We start from the raw sequence: 20,551 nt of genomic DNA, 5'->3' as shown, positions 1-20,551 counted from the left end.
AGTCAATACAGAACAACTTTATATACAAATAAGGTGTCAAAGTGAAGAATATAGAGTTGTAATATTAACTGTTTTTATTAAGTGAAAACAAGAAAATATGACACAACCTTGAAAGACCGGTACCAATCAACTTAATTCTTAATATTTTCTAACTTTTACTAACATAGGTATGTAATAGTGTACATATGGCCCAAATAGATTGATTGTTAATAAACAGCCTTTTTTGTGAATTACAAATGACAAAGTTATTTACAATACAGCCTCTTCTGGCCTGTATTCAATACGCAAATGCTTTGAAATTTCTATTTAATAAAACAGCCTTTTGTGAATTACAAATGACAAAGTTCTTTACAATACAGCCTCTTCTGGTCTGTATTCAATACGTGAACGCTTAGAAATTTCTATATTGATATGTGCCGCAATTACTTCATCCGGCCACGTCAGAAATAGTTATTTGACAATTCACATCAAAGTCTGAACACCTGGTATGCTCGATACCACATAATATGATGTGTATTATATTTCAATTCAACTATCAAGCATCACAGAGAATGTCACGATAAACAATTTGCGATGTGACCATCAGGTCGACTGAAATGTACTTAAGAGAGAATCAGGTGACCTCCATTTGCATCGTGTTGAGTGCACTTGCACTCAAGATGTATGTTAATTTATGCGACATATTAATTCCACACTGATCAATTAAGATGCAAAAATGTTACATTCTCTTATGCATACATATATAACAGAGCCCGAGCATTGTGTTTTCTCACTTTAACTGGAAACTACTCCATGTAGCTTGTTTCGGTCACAAGGGTAAATTTACATATTACCTTGCACGGCCATACCTACTGCATCCAGTTACGTCGCGATCAACTCTTTTCTTCCTACTAGCTAGAAACTCACTAGACGTGATACACGCCACATTCCATTCTGACGGGCGTTAACTATGCTTCGGCTGACATATCTTTTTCCATATGAGACACACTGTAAACCTTTTATTTGAGATTTTTTGCAGGCTTTTTTCGATTCACGGGAAAACCATTGTTTTTCATACACGGAACCCTTTCACTCCCGATGCACCGACCTTCCGTGACACATGTAGCACCTTTTTCTCCGAAATTGGACAAATTGATTATTCACTTACACTCCAATGTGTGCTAAGGATCTGTCGTCACATTAGGTATAACAATGAGGAGATTAATTACTCAGCACCATAAAAAAGAAAGCTGGAAACATGGGATTAAATTTATATAAACTTACGCCGAACTAATTTTTCACTTTCCTCCCACGTTCCGCAGGCTACGGTGCATGAAATGAGAAAAAACAGCACAGCTTGATATTCGTACAACAAATAGAGATTTTTAGTCCTATTTTTCAGAAATTTTAAATGAGACTTTAAACCACAACAATTGAGTACTCAAACCTGTGTTAAATTTTGAAAAATAACTTTCATTGTTATACCGGATCAAACCTTTCAAATAATACTTTAACCTTTGGTTATTGACGACAAAACCGAATGTGCATAAAATCAACCTTCACCACTAAGTGAACATTAAGCGAGACATTTACTATCCCGCACACATTCAAGAGCGAGCAGTTAAACCAACATGTAAGTGCCTATGACCAATACGTCATAGTTTCCACAAGGATACGATGGCTTTCACTCGCGTTTTTCTTTTGATTGAACAAGAAAAGCAGGACTTGCGGCAAATGCTCCTTATTTGGTTTGAAGGTCAACATGTTTCCCACAAAAACCCAATCACGATCACTCGCACTCGGTTGCACATCCACGGCATTTTGACAGATACTGTCCTGGCAACACACTGACGTAACAGTTGAGACTGTGCACCAACCCTTGCTTCCAGTGACGAAATTAAGAATTATTAACCGGCACACCTGGTATTCAAATTTAGATTACACTCCAAAATATACAACTGTATGAAATCGAGCTTGAGACCCATTGTGTCCACACTGTGTCATTGGTTGGCTACAAAAAATGAAATAGTTGTAATTTCGAATTAAAACTATGTTTCACTAGTTATTATAGTTACTAGTGTGAATAATAAACAACCATAGTGATTACAAGTCCTAGTGAACATTATGTACACCACTAGCACTCAGTGGGCAGACATCATTTTGCATAAAATTCAATGTATTTTGCAATTTTTGTTTGAGAAGTTTTTACTACTGTGTTTTATAAACTAACAAACAATTCCAAATGTACAGCTGCCTGTAGGGGTGTGCGGATTGTATAAAGTCAGTATTGGTAAAGAAAAAAAGAAACGTAAAGTGCTCCCCTGTGCTTAGCACCAAGCCATGAAGGCGTATAGAGAGTGTGGGGGTAATGCCTCACACTTTCTTGATCCGGTCGTGAGTGGGGGTGATGTGATCAGCATCATGCCTCTGACTGCCTTTACTCCCCAGGGTTTCCCCCATGTCATTCGATGCTGGGTGGTCGCCGGGGCCACTTCCAACGTTAGAAAAGTTCCCAGATTTGAACCTGCTTGGGATCGAACCCTGGACCTTTAGCATGGTACTCAGATGCGTTACCGACTGAGTCACCACGACCAAGTCACTACTGGGATCGGGGAAAAAATTTCCAGTCCCAGTCCTGACTTCGGGTAGTGATTTCCCGACTGTTCAGAATCCTCAACGGTTGGAATATTCCAAATGGGCATTTTTAAAAGTAGTCAATTTTCAGTGTTCTCTGAATTTTAAGTGTATGAAACTTCTCGGAAATTGTTAATTTTTATTCTAGAAATGCAGAAAACAATCACTTAAGGGGGATCTAAAGCCATATTAAACATAGGCCCAAATTTCAATGGATAACCGTACAACTAATATAGATTCGGTAAGGAAGAAATTTTCCGATATAAAAGATTGTTTTATTCACTAGAACCTGTCATCCATATAATTTTGTTACTATTGATGGTATTTAAGTAAATAACAGAAAATATAAGGTCTCCGTCATGTTCAATCTGCTGCATACAGATGGTGCTGAAGTGGTAGTTTTGTCAATACCGGTGCATGTTTTCTTTTATGACTAGTATGGAAGCTTTCTTGGTGAAACAAGGATCACATGCTCTTCCCGCAAGTATCTGAAATACTATGGGCAAAAATTAAAACATTTTGTTCCTTAGGAAATTAGTGGTTATCATTAAAATTTTTGAAGTGGCGTTTCATCGCAATACACTCCGAGGTAGAGATTTTAGCCAACACTGTTGCCAAGATTTCACTCTTGTGTTTTCTACCGATATGATCAATGCGAGTGCTTCGAAATCGTGAAACTTAAACCAAGTTACCAGAGAAAAACAAATCCAGTACATGCTGGAAGAAGGGAACATCGGAAAAAAAATGAAACTCAAAGGTAAGTCTTATATTTAAATGCTTGTTGCTTAATCCATCAAAAGCAAAACGTTTACACCATGCAAGAGTGATGTAGAATATATGATTTATTTATATGTTGAGGAAATATCTTCCGATATAATTTCGGTGAGACTATCGCTTTAACTTGTCTACTTTTTCAATGCAGCACGCATTTTCCCTTACAAACAAAGATGATAATTCTTTTCAATTGTAACATCAGAAGAGAATGTTATTTTAAATTAGGTGTAATGCAGATAATTACAGTTTTGTGAGTATTTCTAGAGCATGAAATACCTTGATATAAATTATATTCTGCCATGAAATCAATATTACACAAAAAGCTCTACTATCGTTCCTGAGAGATTATTTTTGTATTTTACTGGTGCTATTCAAATGTACGTACATCGGAATTTGTACTACAAATCAGAGGTTCATTATAGTTTAGCTTTGCCCTTGTACATGGTTGGAACGAGTCGTTTCTGACCTGTTTTGAACATGATTTTTCTCTTTTTTGTTTTTAAAACTTGAACACAGTTCATAACGCTCGCAAATGTTAAATGCGTTAAGTAGGTTAAGCTATGTTAGGTTGGATTGGAAAAGATTTAATATGAGATCCCCGAATTTTGTACTTAGGTTGGATTGAAGAAGATTTAATGTGAGATCCCCGAATTTTGTACAAGTTCTGGACAACGTTCTGCTATCTTCTTTCACAGAATCAGGTCAGAAAACTGGTCTGTATAAAACTTTTCTCGTTCTTTCATAATTTTGAACTCCTTGTAATGGTAATGCATCATTTCAAATAAGTTCATGCTTTATGTATTTATAGTGTACAAGTACACCCTAACAGCTAAAAGAGTAAAATCTTAACCGTCTACCAAACAATAGTTTGCATGTTTACTGAGAATTTACAAATTAGTATAGATTAATAAAGATTACTAGTTCACATATTTTACAAGTGCAAGGCCAATCATTTATTTGTGGGTAAGATTGATTGATTTTCAGAGAAATCATAATTTTCCTGATTATGTTACGAATATTTGAATCAATAAGCTACTGAAGTCGGAGTCATATTTAACATGCACTGTAAAAATAGAACTGAGTCACTGATACCGTGAATCAAACCTTTAATAATTCTGTTATAACAGGACCACTTTGTTAATCATTATGGTAAAGTTTAGTCAATTATATTCACATCCACTTACACAACATCTCTAAATTGTTTCTATTTTATTATTAACTCAACTTGTCTGAGGTTGTAACAATGTAATGTAAATGTGTTGTTTTTTTTGTATCTTTGTTCAGTTCATAGTCTCATACACCATATTAACAATATTTTTATATGTCCCTTTTGCAGATGAACATTTGAGAATCTACATGTTCTAAGAATACTGTGAAATTTGTAAAAAGGACAACAGATTTGACTAACAATGGTAATCCAATACCGTGGAACTTTGTGGATATGCTTATATGGAATCAATATCATTTGTGTGGATTGTTTGAACTTTACATATTTTGCAGGTACATGGTTGAATGGTGATGGTTTACAAGAAATGAAGAGTCCAAAATATACTCAAGAAATTATATTACAAGTCTTCTTAATATCTGGTTGCAGGTAGTCAGCAATTGAGAACGGTATATTCGAGCTGAAAATAATGGGAATGGTACAACTTGTTTGTCTTGTCTGTTAAGTTGTAGCACACATTCCTTGAAATTTTTTTTAGTTCCAATTGTTAAGGGTATTTGCCCAAAATCTTTGGATTCATTGCTTTCTGAATGGGATGATGATTCCAAGACAGCAAGAAGGATACGTATCTCGGAGAGAACGACATACTGTTTTGCAGGATGAGAAAGAAGGAGAGTGAAGTTACATTGAAACATAAATGTTAATTTGAATTTATTCGTATATCCCGAATATATAGTTTTAGTAGTCACTTCATGAATGATTTAAATCTTATTCTAATGGTAATTGTTACCATATTGTATCTTAGAAAACTTCTCTCACAACTCTCGCAATTCTTATCTGAGTAATGCTGTACTCTAAGATATCAACAGTGTTTGGAAATTTACTTTTCAAAAATAATTCAAAGTTAATCACTTGAAAAATTAATTAACTTATAATTAGCCTACTGTTGCTTTAAAAAGTATCTAATTTAGTTACAATTACAATTATTTTATTCTAGATTAGTTATATCTTGTAAGACATGGTTTGAAACAATGAAATGCAAGCACGCTATTCATTTCATCACAGATGACCGACCACCAACAACTTAGCATTAAGTTTCATATATAATTATAACTACTGGTCTCCGTGTTGGAGCGCCGTAAGCGCTAGGAGTCTCTGGTTCAAATCCCGGCATGTGTGTCTTTTTATGTGATCCTTCATAAGTTTCATCATATAACTCATTCTCATCTTCGCGATTAGACAAAAATGGCAGAAAAGCATAGTAAAATAAACTAAATGAATCAACCATATAATTATAACTAAGTTAATATGTTTTATGTAAATACAGAGGCAATAAAATCCACATCTTTTACTTAAATATGAAAAAATAATATGTTATTGTAATTTTGTTCAGCAAACAATATATTATTCAGAATTACTGTTGAACTGTGGTATACCAATGAGGATTGTTGGAGATTGTATAGCCCTATATCAAAATTATTCTAATTAAAATACGCTTGGAATAGATACATTCTTGTCCTTGGCAATAAATAAGATTGTTCTCATGGTCTCATGATTTCATTAATCACTCATTCATCCATTCTATCAGGCGAGCATATGAATCAACAAATTGCTAAAATTGTAATTGTACTCTTCTGTTCAGATGCAGTGGAACATACTTCAACTGTTTGATCCTATAAAGAGTGACACTTTATGCAAACAAGAGTGTACAACTAACTTTCAATTTCGTTACTAGTTAGGTGGAAAAATAACTGAGATTCAGGTACTACTTTCATAACGAAAGTTGTTTACAGTTACTGTTACTCGAAAATGTTACTGTTACTTCCAAAGGCAGCTGCAGAACAAACCAGTATAATTCATGAAGAACTGTGAAACAGGACTTTGAACATTGTGTGGAGGCAACGTGTGTAAAATTGTACTTAAGTACTATGAAATGAACAAATAATCACTCTGCTGCTCGTTTACCTTTATTCCCGGTTTTCAAATAAAGGTCTCCCCGATGATGTAGTGGTAACGTCGTTGCCTTGTAATCAAGGGGTTCGATACAGAGTGCAGGCACATTGCACAGTGGTTCGGATTTTACATTAAACTGTAGGTCCAGTCCTGATTAGCCTATCTGTTCATAAAAAGGACTTAAAACATTAATTCAAGGTTCTCAAATAAATATTTTTTTTATGGTATAGTAATTTGAACATTAATTTCTATCTTCTGTTTTCTTCCAATATTGCGAATAAGAACTTTTGCATATTTTAATATACCCGAAAATATTATAAACTAATATTATTTGGTCTTGTCGTCATCATGATAATATGTTACACCTTTTTGTATAAATTGGAATTCTGCAAGAAAAATACATTAAGAAACTGAAACTTAAGGCCTTGTGGAAAAATTAACATTACTAATCTTTTTCATTTTTCATCAGTGTTTGTATCTATTTTATCTTTAACTTCATTTTACTAATACCTTGCAATGACGTTTCAACAATGAAAGCACTGTGCATTGTGTTGCGTTCTACCCAAGAATATTTTGAACGGTCACTCCATACACAAGAAAGGAACTTCGCTGGAGCAAGCGAACAAAAATAAGTATCTGCGCAACGGGATTGCGTGGGACGGGGGAAAGCGGCTGTAGTTACCAGCTTTCGCAACATCGTGTACTGTTTCGCTCTGCACACTCGACCCCCTCCCCTTTTCCTTTCTCTGCCACTATGTGAAACCTTTCTGCAGCAGAGATAATCGGGACAGAGTATAAAATCTTTGACCAAAGGTAGAAAGTACTGTCATACAAAATGAAGTGCACAGTCAATGCAGCATTTGCTTCAAACAAATTCACAAAATGTTTTCAATTACTTCAATTACTGTCCTCACTTGGTCAGTTTCGTGTTTGAATGAACCACACTTATTATTGATTTTTTTCTCTGCGTTCTAAATATTACAATAAATACTTAATATAAAACAACAGATTTTATATTAATATTTCGACTATTACTACCTTCCACTGATGGTATATTGCTTATTTCTCTAATAAGAACATATAACTAAAATCTCATGATTTCCAATTACCCTGATTTACTACAATTTCTTTTTAATCCACTAACTCACCTCTAACCAATATGGCGTCATCTCACAGCAAGTACCCTAAGCGACCAACCTGTATGCATCTACCTTGGTTACGTGGAGATCTGCCAACATGGCCCTTGGTTGCCATGGCAAATGGTGCTGCCATCTGTTATCGAAATATTATCACAAAATTGCCTTTAATACAGCCTTAAGAGAAAATTGCATGTATAATTAGTGATTTTCACAGTGTCAGGAAATTTCAAACATTTCCCGTCCTGAATGTTGGGATTAATAAGATTTTTCATGCCAATCCGATCCTGACAAGAAATCTTACTGCACACCCCTCACTGCCTGAAGGGAAGCTAGAGACCTATTGTGTCCTACGAGACACGTGAATGGATACAATGCCAATTTGCAAACCATTAATAATATCATGGAATTTTTAAAGCACTTACAGTAATATCTAGGTGTTACTAATATGCTTAGAGATAATTAATAGGTATATTGGAAAAACATAAATTACCAGCGCAATTAGCATATTTTCTATGGCCTGTATCACTTATCATGATCCCAGTGCACCACTATGTTTTCAATGAATAACATTGAACAAAGTTTTTCACTACTACTTTCCGTCTCAAATGACTGCTTTATAGTAAATCTTCTAACAAATATTCTGATGTGTTGTCAACAACAGCAGATCTCAACCAAAAAGCAGTGCATGTTTTGTGTGTCCTATAGAACACACGAGGACCTAGGTGGATAAAATTTCAGCTTTCAAAATAGAAACCCTACACCCTTTGACTTGAAATACAATTCCATATCATTGTTTTCATATTTAACTTTAGCTCGAAAATTTAGCTATCAGAAATATTTGATTTGTATCATGTGTTTATTATTATATGACAGTGAAAATTGTATGTGGTTTATTTCCAATTTATGAAAAACAATAGACCAGTGGAGCAATAGAAAGGCCAGGTTGAAAGATCCTATGTGATAGGGAATCAGCAAGTATGAACGGTTTTCAGTCACCAACGCTCATGTATTTTAGTGTAATGCATTTAGCTGGAAAATCCAAATATCACACAAGAATATTCATGGACTGCCGTCCTTACAAAAACATGAAGGTAAGAGCATTATTTATGAAATACTCATCTTGTCATCTTCTACAGGAGCACCTTTTATAAAAATATATCATGGTGTATTACTACAGGTTACATGTACACAGTACTTGAAGTTACTTGGAATTAATGTTTTATTCTTCAGTATTGTAGCATATCGAACTCTAGTGCAAATGCATTGTAACTGCTAATTGGTAATATGCTTAGAGAAAACTGTAGTAAATTGTTTAAAGCTGACTACAGTAATATAAAACATTTTTCTGAAATATTTCTGTGTAAATTTTCTTAAACACGTCTGTCTTCTTCCAGGTTATCATTGGAATGCCCATCAATTAGAAGTGAATTTCAACAGATAAAAATGGATAGTGCTAAAGATTCATGTCTTAGAGAGACTAACTTTGGTGCAGATAAGAACACTGGATCCCAATCACTACCAATGAGATCTCCTAAGTGCAGCTCATTACTTTTAACAAATCTGTGCTCTAGGACAAAGAATAGTGAAACTAATTTAGAATCTACAAGGGAAACAGAATATACAAAATCTTCAAACTCTAAGGGTTTTACTGTTTGTAACGATGGCAGCAATTTGTTTGATCACAAATGTGAACTTGTGGTTCACATGCAAAATCATAGTAGTGAAAAATCTTTTGTGTGTTTATGGTGTAAAAAATCATTTATGCATGAGGAACATTTTAGACAACATTTAGTAATTCATATTGCAGATAAACCCTATGTGTGTTCAACTTGTAACAAATCATTTGCACAGAAACGCTACCTTAGAGATCATTCAGTTATTCACACTGGAGATAAGCCCTATGTGTGTTCAACTTGTAACAAATCATTTAAACAGAAACGCTACCTTAGAGAACATTCAGTCATTCATACTGGAGATAAACCCTATGTGTGTTCAACATGTAACAAATCATTTGCACAGAAGAGTTACCTTAGACGACATTTAGTAATTCATCCTGGAGATAGACCCTATGTGTGTTCAACGTGTAACAAATCATTTGCACAGAAAGGAGATCTTAGACAACATTCAGTAATTCACATTGGCGATATACTCTATGTGCGGCGTTCAACTTGTAACAAATCATTTACACGGAAACACCACCTTAGAGTACATTCAGTTGTTCACACTGGAGATAGACCCTATGTGTGTTCAACTTGTAACAAATCATTTACACAGAAACACCACCTTAGAGTACATTCAATTGTTCATCCTGGAGATAGACCCTATGTGTGTTCAACTTGTAACAAAACATTTGCACAGAAGGGATATCTTAGACGACATTTAGTAATTCATACTGCAGATTAGCCCTATGTGTGTTCAACTTGTAACAAATCATTTTCACTGAAAGTGCACCTTAGAGAACATTTAGTAATTCATACTGGAGATAGACCCTATGTGTGTTCAATGTGTAACATATCATTTTCACAGAAACAAGTTCTTAGACGACATTCATTAATTCATGAAGATATACCTTACGTGTGTTGAATATGTAACAAATCATTTGCACAGAAAGGTGTTCTTAGAAAACATTTGAAAATTCATGATGGGGAGAATCGTTTTTGTGTGTTTAACATGCAACAGATTATTTAGAAATGTGTGTAATCTTGAAGTTCATTTTAAAATTCATAGTGTTTAAAAGCCCTTCATTTGTTCAACTTGTAACAAATCATTTGCACAAAACGGATATCTGAGACAACATTCCACAATTCATATAAGAGAGAAGCCACATTTGTACTGAGCATGTAACAAATAATTTACAACAAGAGTCAATCCTTCCAAGATGTTCAAGGAATCATACTACGGACACAATGTGTGTGTTCTAGCATGTATCTGACTTGCAGTAAATAAATTTTAATAAAATATTTCATAGTGGAGAGAAGATTGCATGCTCCTTAGAAAATAGCTCCTTTACTGGATTGCCGTGATACATATGACCAATAGGAGTCTGGATTGTGATACCCGATCTGCTCATCCGACACATGACAATAAAGTTCGCTTCTCAAGATCGATCTGACTGCTCTAAAATATTTCTAAGTCAAGAAATTGTTAATGTGGCAACCTAACATTTTAGCATCAGCTAAGAATAGCACCTTGACAACAAGCCCTGTAGTACAACTACAAAAACTGTGCTGGCATATTTTCCTTCCCGAGTATATCATGATGTTGAATAACTGTGAACCGCCATTATAATGCAGAATAAAGAGAAATCTTTATTTGGAGTAATGGTGTTATATGTTTAACTGCACATTCCATATTTCATTGATGACTTAAACAAAAGTGCAATTCCATTCTTTATTTCATCAATGGAATCCATCATGGATCCATCACGGTTCACTACTTTCATTGCACACAGGTGATGGATTTTTTTTAAAATTTAGGGGAAATTGACCAACAAATTAAATTTAGGATCTAATGAATGTGAATCTCCCACATATGAGGTACAAGTACTCGTGATTAATTTATATTGTTTTGAATACCATGAATCAGAGGGCTGGGTTTGTATACCATCTGCCGCTTCAATAACCATGAGCTAATTATTGATAAGTATCCCTGATTGAAAAATAGTTGTGGAAGTTTAGTAAATCAAAGATAGGATTTGGGGAAAATTCGGAACTTCATCCATGCCAGAGCACCCCCCCCCCCCTTTTTCCTCCTGAGGCCTTACAGCCTCCACCATATCCATTCTCATCCCAGACGACTCCCGCATCCCGACTTTTTACTTACTGCCCAAAATTCATAAATCTGCCAACCCTGACAGACCCATCATGTCCAGCTATAACTCACCCATGAAAAGAATTTCAGCTGTTGTTAACTTCCACCTCAAACTTCTTGTGAAATCTCTGCCCTCTACCTCAGTGATACCAACCACTTCCTTTAGAAAATTAACACTGCCCTCTACCTCAGTGATACCAACCACTTCCTTTAGAAAATTAACATTCTCCCACCACTGCCTCCAAACACCATTCTTGCCACCATCGATGTAACTTCCCTCTTCACCAACATGCCTCACTCCTGTGCCATCCACTCCATGGAATCCTTCCTCAATAGCAGACCAAGTCCCCAGCACTAATTTCCTGACCCATCCAGCCCCTTGTCTTCACATCCAACCACTTCACCTTTGAGGACAAGCACTACCTTCATACCTGAGGAACAGCCATGGGTACCAGAATGGTCCCATCCTATGCCAACCTCTTCATGTGCAAACTCGAACAAGAGTTCCTGAAAAACCCAATCCCTGAAACATCTCCTCTGGCTCCATTTCTTCGATGACATCTTCATGCTCTGGACACATGGAGATCCATTCATATTCACCTTCCTAGACCAACTTAAACACTTCTACTCCATAAGTTCACCTGGGCCCACTCCACCAACCAAGACACACTCCAGGGTGTGCACATCAAGGAAGATCATTTGGAAACTTCTACATGCAATACTTTCACGTCTCCAGCCCACATACATTTTACACCAAGAAATCCTGGCCCTCAAGGGTCAATGCCTCAACACCTCACCCATCTCCTGACAGAACTACAACCTCTGCCTACACCAAGTCTTGGTTCAACCGTGGATATTCTTCCACCATGCTCACCAAACAAATATTCCAAGCTGCTTCATAGACCTCCACCAAGAGGCCTGCCACCAATCCCCCTGTACTTGTCACCCAATATCACCCCAAACTCAACAAAATCAGACACTATGTTTCCTCCTTCCTATCCTTCACAGTGATCCTGACACCAGAAAAATATTTCCTGGGGGAAAGATTACACCATGGGACAGCATATTCACAAGAACAACTACAAGGATATCACAAAAGATGGCTATTGTAATTGCGGAGAATCATCCAGCTGTGCTCCTCTCCATTTTGACATTTGATTTGCTAAGCCCGACTATTATTATTGAGTGAATCACTTCCCTACACAGAACACAATCGCTTGTGAGTGTTTACCACACTTTCATTTCTCGCCAATAACAATTCAATGACAGGGGTATCTCTCACTTCTGTCTCTTTAGCTGACTGTTTCAATGGTACATATATGCTAAAGATGTCTAATTTTCTGGATACAAATTCCTCCTTTCATATCTTGTATCAGGGATCCAAGTACCGACTTGTCACAAGGGACTAACAACACAAGTGTGTCGTCATGCTGGAAGTCGTTCCATTTGCTGGTAGGCTTGACTTGACAACCAACAAGTCCAAAATGGAAAGTGACTACGTGTTATTACGAGTTACTACTAACGACATGAAAAATACCTCTAAACCCACTTGTCATAGAGGCTAGATGTGAATAGCCAATCAGATGACGATATTGTAAAATTAAAGTTTGACCAAGAATTAATTGTAACAACTTGTTGAATCTGTGATAGTTTTTGTTTGTTTGATTGAAGTTGAGAGAGAAAGATATTGTGATTTCCAACATGGCAAAAGTGACCGACAATAAAAAAATAATATATTAATTGAAATTATGGAAAATAATCCAAGCCTGGTTGCCAGCCATATATTCTGTCCCTTACCACTTTTTAGCCTTCTTCCAATTTTGTTCGGCAATTCCAGTGAGAAACTGGTGAAATGTACTTTAATCATTATTTCCTGGTATCCTAGGCTTCTTTTTTAATGCTCTATCCAGCATGTGGCGAGATCATTTCAACGGGCAAAATAACTCCGCACAACAGCTTCATGTGGCCTCCCTGATGGCTCTATTTATCACCCACTGACTATCTATCTCTTGACACAATCCTGAAAGGTTGATCTTTAGCTTCTGCAAACAATTCTGGATTGCCTGGTATTGTTACGTTTAATTTTGCTTCACTTTAATTGCCTCAATTTAGCACTTGCTGCACTAATTGCTGATTCCGCTGTTGGTAGGGTCGTCGCCTTGTAATCAATGGGTCCCAGTTTCAATACCTGGTGGAGGCACATGGCACAGTGGTTCGGATCCCACTTTAAACCATAGGTCCAGTCCCGATTAACCTTACTGTCCATAAAGTGAACTTAAAACACCAACTCAAACTAAACTCAAACAGCATGACGTGTTTGTTGCCCTAATGTGGCAACCTGTTGCCTCTGTGCCACATGCTCAATGTTTGGTGGCTCTTTATCTTCATACTGGATGCCATCTTCCTCAAAAACAGGCAAGTTGTGATGAATGCAAAAATTGTGCAATGCTGTGCACATATTTATAATTTTTGAGGGAACTGGTAGCTCGTAATGCAGCACACTGTGTTTTAGATGATGCCACCACCTTTGTTTTAGAGTGCCTATTGTACACTCCACTGTACTCCTCACTGCCATGTGCTTTCTATTGTAGAGTTCCTCTGGTGAGTTGTGAACATTCCCATATGGCATAATTAAGCATGGCTCTTGGGGATACTCACTATCTCCTGAAATGTCAGCTATAATTAGTGTTGATTATTTATGCTAACCTATCAAAAATTCAATGGAAACCATAATCAACTTCACTTTGAGATTCCATCAGGCAAAATGTTTTTCTGTTATATATTTGTAATTTGGAATAAAATGAGGAGTGACAAATGTGGACACACAGTTCCAATTGAGCCAAATAAGAGTAATCCTATCTGCATAATAGGTCAAAGACACACTGCTCTATATTGTGTCAATATCTGCTTATATATAAAATTTTGTCATTTGAAGTATTTCTTTGTGCAACCTTTAACTGAATGAACTTTTCAGCAATTTTATTATTGTTGTTATTATTTTATGAATGTTCTGATAAAACTTATGTACACTACTCCCTACCAAAAAGAAAATTAATATTCACATATAGAATTGCAAAAAGGGCAGTCCTTTTCAATTATTTTTTTTCTTTACATGAAAAACCAGGGTTTTTCTTAATGAAAGTTTTCCAATTGACGCTAACCTATTTCACTTGCAGTTTCATTTTTGGATTGAGAGGCTTGGAGTGCTATATTTTACAACTACCTAGGTAGTTACATTACTTTAATGGTATAGCAGCCAAGAAATGCATTTTAGTCATTACTTCTTGTTACTAAAATGTTTTTGCCTTACATGTGCATCCAATGCAATATTAGTAATGCTGTTGTAATACAATCAGGGGTAGTGGGTTTGATCGCAGTTTTAGAATGCACGTCCAGTTATAATTAGTGCATCTTGACAAGTAAAAAATGTTGGATTGTTTTTTATAGTGGAACCACAGACAGAAGAGCCTGTGCATCGTCCTCTCATGTCGAAGGGAGGGCAGAGTGAAGCAGGCTTCCTAATGGCTAGAGTTGAACTGATGGAAGGGACACTTTTGGCCGAAGGTTCTTTCCTTGTGGTTGCTCTATAAGACATGAGTTAACTGGGCTTTGCTCTCATCGAAGGTGGCCATTTAGCCAAATTGTGCATAATATACTGTTGATATACTATCTGATTCTATTCACATAAAATATACAAGTTATGTGTATGCCGTGCAGATATATTTCATAAGCCTACTGATGTATGAAAATAACATGGAGAAAAGCTGCCCAACCAAAAAAACAGCTTTTTGAAACCACTGTGTTCATCTAGCTACAAATTCTATGTTGTAAGATATATTTCAAATTTAGAAGTGAGTGCCCTTTTACAAAAGAGAGAGTAAGAAAATAAATGGAACAAGAAAACTACTGCAAACTCGTGTCCTTTCATTGATTTGAAATACATTTATGGAAATGTAGCCATGGAGTTTTTTTTTCCCACCACTTCCAATGCAGGAAAGAAGGAGAGGACTCAATGATTCAGTTCCATGAAAGATTTTATGTTGAGGTGGTGCAGAGCTGTATGGCTCTCACAAAATAATGTAGTGCCACATGTGAACAATGCATTGGAGTCTCATGAAACATTTTGACCCATAACATATGAAAACAGAAAATAATCCATAAGTAACTGGCATGCATCTAGAATTATTTGGTGTGTTTGTATATCAGGGTGGCCACTCTAGCATCATGATACAATTCAAGTATAATTCCTGGTTTCACGGCGAACTTTCCAAAAATAAAAGTGTGTGAAATATACAGGATCTGTGTGATTCCAATCCTCTCAAAAAATTCTAATTCAATTCAATTAAATGGCATATGTATGTGTATACATGTAGGTGTGTGTGTGCTTTTGCAGATGCTACCTTATGGGGACACTAGTCAGTTGTGAATCCACCTTGTGGGGACACTAGTCAGTTGTGAATCCACCTTGTGGGGACCACACAGACTTGTTGCTACCAAAACCCAGATCCCGCAAGGAAATCATTACGAAAATAGCTTTAGAAGCCTCGGATCACTGCCCTTGAACTTTTGAGGAATGATAACGGAACTGCCTAATGTCAAATACATACACAAACCTGATGCATAGCATCCTGACGTCGGCAAATTTGTTTTTCACGTGTCCCCACAGGGTGGCAAATGTCAATGCAATGTGTGCTTACTATTTTCCCCACCAGGTGGCAGAAAAATTGTGTCCGCATTACACACCGAAACGCTCTGCTTTTATCACCCTTGTTGGTACCTGGGGGGAAGTGGTGTAAGAGGGGCAGTTTCGGGTGGTGGTGCGGTGAGAGGGAAAGTGCATACACACAATTTATTTTCACATAGACCTTGTTGGTACCGGAGAATCATCTCCCGAGCAAAGGCCAAAATATTTAAGGTGTATCGGGGCTCGTCAGGAGAGGTTGAGACAGTGTCTGGCTGAAGGTCACTTGTTTCAAATAAGGAAGATATCACATTCCACCTAATATATGTATAATATATTGTGGAACGATTCAAGGGAGACTCTGTAAAAAGGGTAAAATCTCTCGCCAGACATCAGTGCTCGGTCAAGCGACAATTTACAACACAAGGTTAACATTCCACAAATAGCGGAAACACATGACGTCAGGAGACACAGCATTCTTCGATACTACCGGGTTCAAGCCCGCCATCGGCTGGCAAATACGGAAGTGCTGTCCAAACAGCTAGGAAGTATTTGCCAGCAACTTAAAAGACCTAAGCACCAGAATTCGTGGGTCAGTGATGGCTCAGTTGGCTCAGTCAAGTCTCAGAATTCAAGGACCTCCAGAAGAAACCCAGGCGAAGACCTCGACACCTTCCAGGTCTCAGCCCAGCTCGGGAAACCGAGACGAAGCTTTCGCCTAAGGCAACCGCAGTACATTCGCGAGTTGACTATCTTCAGCACCACGGCCTACAACTTGTAGCCGTCGGACAGACCATCGTCCCGGCGCCTTTCCTAGGGCCGATACTCCAAGACCAACGTGTGCTTCGTCGCCAGCCACGGGCAAGAAGACCGTGGGCCGTCGAGCTCAGGACTCCGTGCTCTGTCGCCTGATGTCCGCACTCGACTGCTTGGCCGAGAGGTAAGATGTACGTCGTCTACATCCCTTGAAATCATTCCACTCCCTGCCAGAAGCCTGTCAGCGAGATTGTATGGGGACCATAAACGTAACCTAGCTCTACCATCTGACCCCTAAAGCGTTCACAGTAACAATCCCCGTAGTTTAAGTAATTGAAACCAGTGAACGCATCATGGTGGAGTTGCTTTGGGCTACCTTGTAATTTTGTACACTCCCGTACAAGTTGCGCGTAACATTTTAACCCCCCTCCCCAGTTTCGAATCATGGTATAGTTGCATTAGGCACAACAACAATTTTATTCGCTCCCATACAAATTGCTTTTAAATTCATGGTGAAAGTGCGAAACCTTAGCATAACTTTTGCATTCCACCGTACATGCCAATACAGCCCACATTAACTTCTTCATTCATATCAGTTATCATCGGATGACAGAGATGCACTTATGCTGTAATTTCGGGTGCGACAACGGTACTCATTAACGTCAAATGTCTAAAATTTTGCTAAGAGCGTGTAAATCAATTATCCAAGCAAAACAACCTAAACCTCACTCCTATTCAGTTACAAGTAACGAATGAACACATCACTACATGACGTGTTAGATCAATCACTTGATGAAATTTTAAAACTATCTTCAGAAATACGTAAACCCCCCACCCCGCCCCTAACTAGATCTAAGGCAACAGCTTCATACCCCCTGTTTCTAAGCAGTCTGGAAATTCCCACACGGAAAAAGAAGATTCCTTTCACCAGTACACCAGACCACATACTGCAACCACTATGACTCTACACTTACCGACTAACCTCTAGCCACCCTCTTTCTCCGGGCAAGATCCCTCACGAGTTGAAGAGTTCTTCTCAAAATTTGACAGCGTCGCCACTGCCCTCACATGGACAAATGACCAGAGCAAAGAGATGCTACCCCTCTTTCTCTCAGATGTGGCACTAATGTACTTTAACGACATCAAAACTCGGCCCACATTTGCCACATTAACTGTAAAGCAGATCAAAGATGAGATGATAACGTTATTTCGCGGCAGTTATTCTCCCGGCCATCCGACCCAAATTCTTATGGAAACCAGACAGTCCCTGGGACAGTCAGTTTTTGACTACATTGTCAGAAAAAAAACACATTAATTTTAAGATTTTTTCCCCAAGCCACCAATGAACAAATAATGTCATTTCTCATCTCTGGTCTGCTCAGTAAGTATATTCAGGCGATTGGCCATCAACAATTTGAATCCACCTCCGAGCTTATAACATTTTTGCAAAATAGCGAGCGACAGGAATCACTTATTCAAGCTAGGAAAAATGATGAGCAAACTCAAGCATTAAATCTTGTAAACCAAGCTGCTGCGTTGCAGAATTTACAATACCAAGCTTCAATGCAATTGCATACGGCACCTGCGCCTGCAGCGAACATTGCTCCCAATATATACGCAACACTCACACCCCCTCCTTCCTTGCCTCCTCAACAACAATCCCATTACGCGGCATACGTCACACCACAAAGCATTTCCACAAACCACGCCCTCGGTTCTCAATACATGACAAACTTAGCTCCAACAGTTCAAAGCTCGGCTCTCGCTGCAAACACATCAACGCCAATAGCATCTAATTCTAACTGCACCCAGCAAGCGGCAGCATCGCCCAGCTGCGTTCAGACCCACGACGATTGCATTTCACGTCAGTTCGGGGCGATGCGTATCTCTAACCATTGCCGTATTGACTTACCCAGGTGTCTTAAATGTATAGATTGTAGAGGATCCCCTCCCCACCAGAACAATTTAGAGCAGGGGAACAATTGTTATCAGCCTCAAGCAAATGGTTATATTAGCGGGAATATGTATTTCAGAGGAACGTCTAGGTCAACCCGTTCGAATTCAAGAGGATGCGGGGGTAACCGAAACACAAATCCCCGTCCATTTTATCCAAACCCTTGTGAATACTGTGGATTAAGAAACCATGAATCAAATTCTTGTTTTTATAAACCAGAGGGTTCTTTAAACTAAATAGCGGTACGAGTCAAGCGCCAACCCGATCTCGTACCGTTCAACATACAGAAGCATTGATAGAGAAAGACAGTTTACCTTATTTAAAGGCCACCCTTAACAATAAATCAATCGAGCTCATGATCGATACAGGTTCACAAATATCCATCTGTAGCAAGAGTATTGTACCGTCAGCTGCAAAAATAATTCAAGCAAAAACTACAATAAAAGGTGTAACTGGATATCAGGTGAATTTATCTGAAATAGCGGTTTTACAACTGAGAATAGGTAAATTTAAATACTCTCACACATTTAGAATAATTGGATCAAATAGCATGCCTTGCATCTTAGGAAATGATTTTTTAACAGCTCAGAAATGCAATATTTCATTAAAAGAAAAAACTATTTCCATCACAAATCTGGGACACATTCCACTTTGGAATATCAAAAAGAAACACTCGTCACATACAGTGTCTAATGAAGTCATTAACAGAATTGCAATTAGATGTACCAAAGCTGTTATTTCAGAAAATATCACATTATGTCCGCGTACAAAGAACTACGTGCCAGTTTCGTTCCAACGAAACAATAAAAAGGAGCCCGTATTACTGACCCCCTCTGTTGAAACACTGCTTACTCATGGTATTTGTGTACCTCACTGTACATTAAACCCCCAGTCAGGAATTTTACTTGTCATTAACCCAAGTGATGTGCCTGTTACTTTAAAAGCAGGTACACAGATAGGCGAAATCGCATCATGTAACATAGTAACAGATGTCACGGACATCATGAATTTTGACACTTTTCAGGCTAATCGTGACTTTTCATTTACATGCACAAACAACGCAAATCCTTCAGCGAGCCAGCTTAAGTTTGATCCCAAACTAATAGACGTAAATCCAGACCTATCACAGGAAGACAGGCAAAAAGTGTTAGACTTAGTGTCTAATTATTCTGATATTATGTCATGGGAAGGTGACCCACCCAGTGTCACGAACGCTTACGAATATGACATTGAGTTAATGCATGACAAGCCCATTATAAGCAAACAGTATAGAATTCCTTTTAATTTGCAAGAAACAATGAAAGATGAGATCGCGAAACTTGTCAAAGACGGTGTTCTAAGTGAGTCACAGGGTTCGAACTACAGACACCCCGTACTTTTAGTGAAAAAACGCGATAATTCTTACCGTTTTGTTTCCGATCTTCGTGCTTTTAATGTTGCGTTAAAACCCCTAGGCCTAACTCAGCCCACAACAGTGCAAATTTTAGCTGATATAGGCGGAAAAAAGTGGTATAGTGTGCTTGATTTACGTGCAGCTTTCTTTCAGATACCAATTTCGCAACGTTCCAAGGAGTTAACAGCATTCTCTGTCGAAGGCATTGGTTCATTTCACTATAATCGGTTAATTATGGGAATGAAGACTTCATCTGGAGTAATGAATTTTCTCATGCACAAGGTACTATGTGAAAATTCCAGCTTCAGAAGTA

The 20,551-nt window shown here is 37.7% G+C and overlaps 1 protein-coding gene across 5 annotated transcripts in view; it reads left to right on the top strand.

Moving 5' to 3' along the window:
* Window positions 1-12,697, top strand: part of LOC146001316 (uncharacterized) — a 46,437-nt gene extending 33,740 nt beyond the window's left edge. For all 5 annotated transcript variants that reach the window (XM_083138630.1, XM_083138627.1, XM_083138629.1 and 2 more), the window contains one exon: window positions 9,039-12,697. In XM_083138630.1, the coding sequence (XP_082994756.1) occupies window positions 9,039-10,047 (1,009 nt within the window). In that variant the 3' untranslated portion in view covers window positions 10,048-12,697. The remainder of the gene's footprint in view (window positions 1-9,038) is intronic.
* Window positions 12,698-20,551: the final 7,854 nt, after the last annotated feature.

This window comes from Lepisma saccharinum, chromosome 17, assembly GCF_977018435.1.
Source record: "Lepisma saccharinum chromosome 17, izLepSacc3.1, whole genome shotgun sequence".
Classification (NCBI taxonomy): Eukaryota; Metazoa; Arthropoda; class Insecta; order Zygentoma; family Lepismatidae; genus Lepisma; species Lepisma saccharinum.
Note: the sequence above shows the minus strand (reverse complement) of the source record. Positions and strands in the feature narration are given on the sequence as shown.